Source organism: Tupaia chinensis, unplaced genomic scaffold (genome assembly GCF_000334495.1).
Source record: "Tupaia chinensis unplaced genomic scaffold, TupChi_1.0 Scaffold147351_1, whole genome shotgun sequence".
In the NCBI taxonomy this organism is placed as follows: domain Eukaryota; kingdom Metazoa; phylum Chordata; class Mammalia; order Scandentia; family Tupaiidae; genus Tupaia; species Tupaia belangeri.
The window spans coordinates 726618-735557 of NW_006207202.1; the positions used below are offsets into that span (position 1 = coordinate 726618).

At 59.1% G+C, this 8940-nt stretch overlaps 2 protein-coding genes across 2 annotated transcripts in view; one reads left to right on the forward strand and one right to left on the reverse strand.

The window, feature by feature from the left end:
- Window positions 1–1500, forward strand: LRRC10B (leucine rich repeat containing 10B; the record flags this gene model as incomplete). Its single annotated transcript, XM_014584647.1, is given in 1 exon segment — window positions 1–1500. A coding segment is annotated over 1 exon segment (400 nt), but the record flags the coding sequence as incomplete, so codon positions are not given.
- A 4369-nt stretch (window positions 1501–5869) lies between these two features.
- The window catches only part of SYT7 (synaptotagmin 7), a 43914-nt gene continuing 40843 nt past the window's right edge, over window positions 5870–8940 (reverse strand). Inside the window, 1 exon segment of the mRNA XM_027768746.1 lies at window positions 5870–8940. This exon segment is cut by the window's right edge and continues 41 nt beyond it. Coding sequence (XP_027624547.1) covers window positions 8853–8940 — 88 coding nt within the window. The 3' untranslated portion in view covers window positions 5870–8852.

Consider the following 8940-nt stretch of genomic DNA (forward strand, 5'->3'; position numbering starts at 1 on the left):
CTTGCGTGGCCTCTGGCTCTACGGCAACCGCTTCGAGGAGTTCCCGCCCGCGCTGCTGCGCATGGGCCGCCTGCACATCCTCGACCTCGACCGCAACCGCCTGGGTGGCTTCCCCGACCTGCACCCGCTGCGTGCTCTGCGCGTCTTCTCCTACGACCACAACCCTGTCACTGGACCCCCGCGCGTCGCCGACACTGTCTTCCTCGTGGGCGAGGGTGCAGTCGAGCGCATGGCCGAGCGCGACGAGCCCACGCCCCGCCCGCCACCTCGGCGCCCAGCGCGGGCCTTTGAAGATGAGGAGGAAGAAGACCTGCTCATAGGAGGAGCTAGCACCCGGGCTCTGGGACCTGGAGAGGGCAGTCTTCGTGCCCTGGAAGCTGCTCCAGGGCTGGGCACCTGAGCCTCTGCTCTGGGTGATGGGCTCCTGCCACTCTGAGCAGAGCGCCTCTGGGAAGCTTGGCTGCTCAGGTCTGTGGGACCGTGGGCTCCTACCTGGGGGAAGTGGAAGGGCTGCTTTGGGCAAGCTGCAGGCACAGGCGGGCCTGGGGGCCATCTTCAGACACTCCTGGGTAGCAAGAAGACTGCCCCTGACTGATTTGTGGCCCGCGATCAGACCAATAAGTCTGGGCTCCATCCAGTGGGTGGTGGAGCCTCTACCACCACAGAGATGCCAGCTTCCTCTGGGAACCAGGGTCCCCGCTGTCCCTGGAAGCATCACCTCATGCTGAGTCTGGATGCCCAGAGCCCGCGCCCTCCAACCCCCCTCCTTCTGGGGTTTGGGTCTCCTGGGCCTACCCTTTCTGGTGCGGAGTGCTTACCTCTGGAGTAACCATCTGTGTGAGAACGCCCCTGGGAGAAGGACCAGGGACAGGGACTTGGAGTTGGGGTTGGTGCCCAGGGCAGATGTGGGAAACAGACTGGGGCCCTGACACCACAGCTGCCCTCACCCCTCTGCGGGGCTCACGCTACATACCTCCCTCCCCAGGCCCACTCAAGTTTGGAAGGCATGGTCTCCTCCCCATCCTTCCTCCCATCAAGCGCTTGGGATCGGATCTCGCTAGGAAAGAAAGTGCTCCCTCCCTTCCCCACAGCCTGAGCCTTCCAGCTGTCAAGTTGGAGGAGAAGCCACTGTGCCTCCAGGGCCTCCTGCCCCAGAGAAGGGCTCTCTGCTCTGGGAGGCTGGCTCCAGGGCCTCTCCCACTGCCTGCACTCTCCATTCCCTTACATGGGCACAGCCAGGGTGGCTGGCACGGCTCGGGGCACGGCACGAGCGCTGTGAGCCTCCACTCCGTCACCAGGGACAGCCTCGAGGGGGTGAGGAGAGGGGCCTTGCACTGCAATTCCCAGGACCAGATCTCTCCCATTCAAGCAATAACGGGAGGAGAGGGCCAGGGCCAAGGGACACTCAGGGACACTGTGAGGGGCAGGGGCCCCGCCTGGTAGTGTTTTCTTTAGGATGAAAAAACTGGCTGTAAACATAAATGCTATTTCTTGGAGAAAGAATGTGCATTTCCTCTATGCCTGTTTATTTCTAAGCCCTGGGAGCACCGGGTGCCACTGCTGAGGGGACCCTGGGCTCCCTCTGCACCGCCTCTCTGTCCCTGTGCCCCTGCGCTGGGTCAGGCTGACCCCAGCCCACTGCTGTGTCCGGTCTGTCTGGGGAGCAAGTGGTGGTCGGCAGACAGAAGTGGCTTTGGCCATGTCTGGTGTCCTGGCTGGTGTCCCGCCTTTTGATATCTTATTTCCTGTTTCCCAGCTCACCCCCTCCCTTGGTCAGGCTGTGGGTCTCCTCCAGCTCGTTCTCAGGTTCTCTATTCTTAGCATGGCTTGGCGTCTCCCCTCCACCCCCAAGCTGGGCTGACTTTACTCTGTCCCCGGTACTGCTGCCACCCCAAAGCTCTACTCGCGTCCTTCTTTCTTGCCCTCTTTTCCTCCTCCTCTCACGCTCTGAGTTTCTTTTTGCTCAGTTTCGACTTTACCTTCTCCCCTTGTTATTTGGTGGTGGCAGGGGGTAGGGGGAGGCGGAATGAAGGATTTCATGAAAGGAAGAACATTGTAAAACCTCAAGCCTAGAAGACCATTTCCCATGAGAAGATCCTGCCAGGCCTACATCACCATGGCAACGGGCTGATGTCATACTGGGCCAAAAGGTCAGGCCTTGCCCAGCAGCTCAGCGGGCACACTGGGTCCTGATGAGGGAGGAGGCTGGGCACGGATCTGGAGCAGTCTGCTTGCAAGAGAGAGTGAAGGCCTTGAAGAGACAAAGGGGTGCTAGGGTGGGGACGACTAGGGGCTGTCCTTACCCAAGGAGAAGGAGAGGTCTGGAACTTGAGTGACAGGGCTTCCCCTACTCAGGTTCCATCCGGGCTTTTGTGGGACCTGGGATCTCGGAGGAAGAAATTTGAGAGATCATTTGGTCTCTCCTGACCCCACTCAGGCCAGGGACTGTCCTCTTGGGCTGCCCCTTGCATCAGGGCGTAGGGGAAATACTGCAGGGTCTGGGATCAGAAGGCTTGGGTGCCAGCCCTAGTGACCGAGTGACCTTGAACAAGCCATGCCCCTGGGCCTCGGTTTCTCCATCTGTACACAAGGAGTTAGGCTCATTTCCATCTGATACTGCAGCTCCATAGCCCATGCAAAGTGTCTGGCTACAGGGCTTTCATGCGAGTCTTAGACACGGGAGCGGGGTGTGGATGCTTGGGTCACCTTGGAGGAACTGCCGGGCAGAGCTGTCCCCTCGCCCTCTGTGGGCTGTCTCCCTGCTGCTCTTTGCTGTTGCACTAACCCAGGACTCGGCGCAGGGCAAGGCCCTGAGATGAGTCTCCCGGGCTGTCCTGGGACACACAGGCCCTGCCTTTCCACATGGTCAAACATGGCACTCTTATTCATGCCCAGCAGGGGCTGCCAAGGCTGAGCCTCTCCCCAGGAAGAGGAGAGGACAGTGGTCTCGGCTTCGCTACTAGCTTGTGCAGCAGCAGGAGCTGGTTCCTCCTGGCAAATTGGGATTTGGTTTAAGAGGGTGCTAACGCCTGGCTTTAGAGCCCTAGGAGGATCTGTCTCTGTGCAGAAGTGAGGGAGACCACGGTGGGGGCTTCTGTCAAAAATAGCCATGGGAACCAGCAGTTAGCATAATGGCTATGTCGCTGGACTCCCACGTAGTCGACTGTGGTTCGTGTCCTGGCCCCGGTGGCTTAAAACTCATGCCGGGCGCGTGTGCGTGCGTGCCCAAGATCCCGAGAGGAGAATGGAGAAGGGATTGCGGCGTGGTCATCCCCCCTGGGGGGTGATTTCTCGCTTTCTGTCTCTATGTTTATCTCTGTCTGGCGAGTGCACGTGCCCTATAGCAAAAATCTCTCTCTCTCACACACACACACAAATAATAGATGGCCATCACAGCCCCTCTTGGTGATGGGGCAAGCCCCAAATGAGAAGTTCTAGCACTCTTCCCCTCTAACTTCCTGGGACTCCTCACTTGGCCTCTGGTATACGGGGAGACTTTAGGGGCACTTGTAGCAACAGCCACGTCTGTGGTTCCCCACATCATCCCGGGGCAGTCAGAGATGGGCATGGGGGAATGGAGGAGGGCCCCAGAAAAGTCGTGTCTGTGCCAGGCAGTGCAGGGGCAGAGGCCAAGGGAGTTGGTTAAGGCAGGAAGGAGGTCTGTGGGAGCTGTGGTGAGAACAGGGCAGGGGAAGGGTTAGGGCTAGAACCAGGTCCGGAGAGTGTAGACTTGCCATAAATGGGGGTGAGGACTCCTAGCCTGGTGCTCAGCCAGGCTACGTGGGAGCGACCCTGGGGAGGCTGACTGTCACTTAGGGGAGTGGTATGGACGAGGATCGAGGATCGCAGCTGGTTCTTCCTGTCCCCAGAGCCCAGAGCCTCCTGACAGCAGACCTCTTGGCCAGCAGAGCAGCGGAGACATGCACCGAGGGGGGCTGTTTGCCCGGCTGTTGTTACTGCCATGTCTCACTCCCCTCCCACCCACCTCAGGGGCCTGGGAAAGGAGGAGGACAGGGTGTCAGGGAGCCGGGGACCTAATGCCACCACACCGCAATGTCAGCCACCTGTCCCAAAGCTCCCTCAAGACACCCGGGCACTCTTGCTCTGAAGATGAACATTTATTAGCACACCCTGGCGTGCCACACAGAACGTGGATTCAGACAGGGATCCCTGCCCAGGGGGGCTCACAATCTAAACAAGACACGACACGTACACGCAGGACACAGACACGGGGAGCGGGACGTCGTCACGGGAAACAGATGGTCAGGGAGCCACGGGCTGGGGCATACGGTGGGCTCGCGCGATGTCCTTCTGGCTGTCTTTGTGGGGGAGGGAGAGGCGTGCAGGATGAACCCAGGATCGCCTTCTAGAGAGCAGTGGTGTCCAGGAGGGACTTGCGGGAGAAAGAAAAGGGGGCAGTGGTCCCAGGTACGGGGACAGGTGGGCGAATATCTCAGAGTAAGCGTGGATGGAGACAGATTGGAAGGAGGGCGCCAACGCAGAGGGACGAGGCGGAGTCCAGGGAGAGCCCTGAGGCCTCTGCCGGAGCAGAGCCGTCTCTGCTTCGAGGCTCAGTTGTCCAAGGCTGATTTCACAGAGAAAGCCTGAACAGAAGCTCTGGCAGGGGGCGCTCCTGAGGCTACTTACCTGACCCCCAGGGCCCCCTCCCTCTGGAACAGAGATCAGAAGCCAAAAAGAATTACCTTTGAAAGGAACATTTCAACCAGACTGTAGGGAATGGAGGGGACAGAAGGAAAGAGAGGGGGCAGCTTCAGGCAGGGTCTTTAGTGCAGCGGGAGGAGGCAGCCACCAGCCGGAGGAGCCGGGGAGCAGGAGGTGCAGTGTGGCTTTGGAGTGCGCAGCGCCCGCAGACACGCTTGTCCCTTCTGTGCCTGAGCGGGCGTAGCACCTTCCTTCCGAAGTACCCTGAGAGCTGCCAGGCCTTGGCTTCCCCTGGGCTGGGTGTGGAGAGGGAACGGGGAAGGGGTTGGAGGGGTTATTGCTTTTTCGTGGGCTGAGGGAACTATGAGCCAGCCAGGAAACAGCCCAGGGCCACCGAGACTGGAGAAGGGCTTGGAACCAGTGTCCCAGGCCCCGCAAGCTGGAAGGTACACTTTTGAGTTGGAACCTTTTCTAATGCTAAAGAATCCAACTAGAAAATGTTGGCAAGGAGCCGGGCCGGGTGACAGACCTAGAGCTCCCATGGGGACCAGGAAGGAGAGACTGGCCTGAAACCACAGTGGTCCAGAGGGTGGTGGATGCGGTCAAGATGGAAGGGCCCCTTTCCGTTTGTCTGACCTGCCTTGGAGGGTGGAGACGGTCCCCTGGGAACTCAGGGAGAGGATATCAGGGGGACACCCCTAAGGCCGGGCAGGGACATCACTCCTGTGAGCCCTGCTTCAGGCCTGGCCTGAGAGATGTAACTGCTCCCCTGTTTTCTGGCAGCCGGTGGGATTGTATTTTAGATCTGAGAATGAGCTAGGAACTCAGAAAGGACCTGGTCACTAGCAAAGTCGAATCGCAAAGGTTACAAGCTGAGGGGAGACTCAGTCCCAGGCTCCCCAGCCCCCTCACCCCACTGCCTCTTCCCCTGGAGAGGTGAGAGAGGGCTGGGGCCCACGGAGGAAACAGCCAAGGCCCTACTTTTTCATGATCCTTTATTAATCAGAACAGGCCCTGCCACAAAAAGCAGGGCCCATTCCCACAAAAATAGGATTTTTGCAAAGAGGAAATCCTGCTGGCTTAGAAGGTGTGTGTGAGATGGCAAAAATTTCGTATGGTTTTGTTTCCTTTTTTTTTTTTTCTTCAGTTTTTTTCTTCGTTTCTCTTTGCTGTTTTTTTTTTTTCTTTTTTGTGATAGTGGGTTTTGGTTTGTTTTTTTTTTTTTTTTTCTTTTTTGTGATAGTGGGTTTTGTTTTTTTTTTTTTTTTATATAAAACATTTGCGCTGAGGACTCAAACACAATACAAACTGGCCACCGATCCCCACCCCTCGGGCCCCAGCTGGGGGCCTCTTGGCTCTTTTGTGATTGTTTTCTTTTCCCCTCCCCAGGCAGCTGGTGCCAGTGGGCAGGCATTGGGGGGTCCTGGGGCAAGTGGAATTTGTAGAGAAGTTACACAGGGAAATGGCTACAGAAAGAGAACTAAATTTAGGGCACCCACATAGAAGGCAGATGACGCTCAGGAAGGGGCCGGGGACACAGTGGAGACAGACGGGCCTGGTCTGGGCCCACCATCCCTGGAGGCTCCCTGTGGGGAACGGCAGGTGGGCTTACTCTCAGGTCTCCTTACTGTCAGTAATACTTTGCTCCCGAGCAGCACCTTCAGAGTCCTCCTGCCTTGACCCCCAGGTCAGGTGACGGTGGCCTCACAACCTCCCCCATGAGGTAGGTGAAGTATTATTACCATCATTTTGCGGATGGGGAAACAGGCCCAGGGAGTGTGGGTGACTTGCCCAAGGTCCTGGGAAGGTGGCAGGGATCCCATGCACCCCCCCCCAAATTTCTCCTTATCAGTCTGGAATGCCCATCCCCACCCCACCCGCCACCAGCCCATCAACCATTGGCCCAGCGCTTGCCGCTCCTCCCCCGGGTCCCCGGCGCCCCAGCTGTACTGGGGGAACCCCAGGCAGGTCACCAGTGTGCCTGGGTGGGATCTGATTGGGAAGCCACCGGATGCTCCCTGCATTGGCTCAGAGCTTGGTGGGTGGGGCTCGGAGAGAGGGGGCTGCGGTCGGTCGCTGGCTCCCTTGATGCTGGGAACCAGGAGTGCCCCTGCGGTGGGCCTTCCAGCGGGGTGAGGGGACACCAGTCTGAGGTGGTTCTGAGGGAGGGGTGGAGGATGACAGATACCCTCGATTTCTCAAAACTTCGACAACACCCTCTCTTACTTCCACACAGCTTCTGGGGCACTGCCCTCCTGTCCCCCTGGGGGTTGGCGCCCAGTCCCCCCAAGGCTCAGGCAGCTAGGGCCCACTCCACTTCAAGCAGAGCTACAATATGGAAACATTTGGATTGACAAGCGATGTGGGTGACTATTTGCTTCACATGAGAATCGTCCACAAAGTTTCCCCAGGTCCCTGGGGGTGGGGTGGGGGCACGGCGGGATTCAATTTAAGAACATTTTGGTTTTAAAGGGGCCCACTGTATGGCACAGAGGCGTGGCTCTGGGGCAGCCCACTGAAGGAAAATAGTTCCAAAATACCTATGCTTCTGCTGTACTCAACCCCTGTCCAGTCTCCTTTTTTTCTTTGGGGTGTCAGGCCCACCCTGGGTAGAACTGTGGACGACTGCCTGGCCACAGACTGAGGTGTCCTGACGCCACCTGGTGGTGTGTGTAGTGAATGCCAGGCCCAGGCTTGCAGACCCCCCTGGGTTGGAGGCTGTCACCAGCTGGGCCTTGTATCAATACCAGGACCAGCATGGGGATGAGAAGGCTTAAGCAGGATCATCCTGAAATCTGCTGTCTCCAAGGAGAAGCTGGCTCTAGCTCAGCAGTAGCAGAAGCAGAGAAACCATGGACCCCTGCCTGGGCTTACCCTGCGTCCTCCTCCTGCACTGAGTGGGTGGGGCAGCAGGCGCTGCTCTGGGTTACCAGGGTGTGGGGGAGGGTGAGAAGACAGTCCTGGAGGTGGTCAGGTGATGGCCGGTGGGGAGGCCATGTGTGGTGAGAGGGAACAGGAGGGGAGGTCCACAAGCCTTGGGTAGTGGGAGGGGTGAAGGAGCCAGGGGCAGGGGCCCTGCACAGGCAGGGAGACCCGAGGAAGGGCAAGGAAGTGGGAAAGCAGGGAGAATGTTGCCAACTTAGCCAGCGGACGAGCTCTGGGGAGGGTCTTTGGATGTGGGTGCTCGGGAGGAGCTGTGGGGCTTGGGACCCCTGAGAAGGAAGGGAGTGAGTGAGTCCTGGTGGGATGCTATGCACACAGTAGGTGCCTAAAAGATGCAGATGGATGTTCAAGAGCTGAAATTGCTGAGAGAGGAGCTAGAGGAGGATTTTGGGAAAAGGGGACACCCATGGGGGAGGAAGAGGCAGGGGACGGAGGGAGGCAGCCCAGCTTCCGGGTCTGCCTCTCCCATCCCGGTCCCCATCCTGGAGGCCCTCGCCTGCCTCTCCCACTCTGGCCTCTGTGGCCTTGACCTCTCCAGCCTCCAGGCCCACCTCACCTTCATGGGACTCTGCCTTTTCTGCACAGTCTTCAGCACTGCCAGCCCCAGGGGGACAAGGAGCGAGTCGCCCCTCCACGCGCGCACACACACATACACACACACACACACACACACACACCGTAGACACATCACAAGTACACAGGGCCACGGCTCCAGGACCCAGGAGCAGGCTATACACGATCCTTGGCATTCAGGGCCCAGCCGGCACCTGAACTGCCCTGGGGACAGGCCTCTTCTGGCCAGGCCGGGGCCAAACGCCTTGGTCTCCCCTCTCCTGGGCCCGCGTAGGGACCTGGGGAGGCAGCAGTGGCCTCTCTCCACTCCAGGCACTGCCTTAAAGAAAACGGGGGACCATGCCCACCTGGCGGGCCTCTGGAGGGATCTGCCCATCTGCCCAACTGGCTCTCGGACCTCCCACCCCTCTTTAGTATCAGCAAGTCGGGAAGGAAAGGGGCAAAGCAGGAAAATGGCTCCCAGAGCCCCTCCCCCCAAGCTGGACAGGAAGGGGGTGGAGCTGGTACTTCCTAGAAACAGGCCCCAATTAAGTCCTAGGACCCCTCCCTGGCTGAGCCCTCAGGGTCCTCCCCTCACCCATGGCAGGGGGGCCAAGCTGGGCGTTGTGCATAAAGTGGTAAGGACATGATGGGGACCCAGGCCCTCGGCCCCCTGGGCCTCCCTTGGCCCTAACTCAGGCCTTCAGCTGGTGCCACTGGGCCACAGGCTGCCGTGGACGGGCAATCATGTCCTTCCAGTGCTTCACCTCCCCTGGCCCGCTC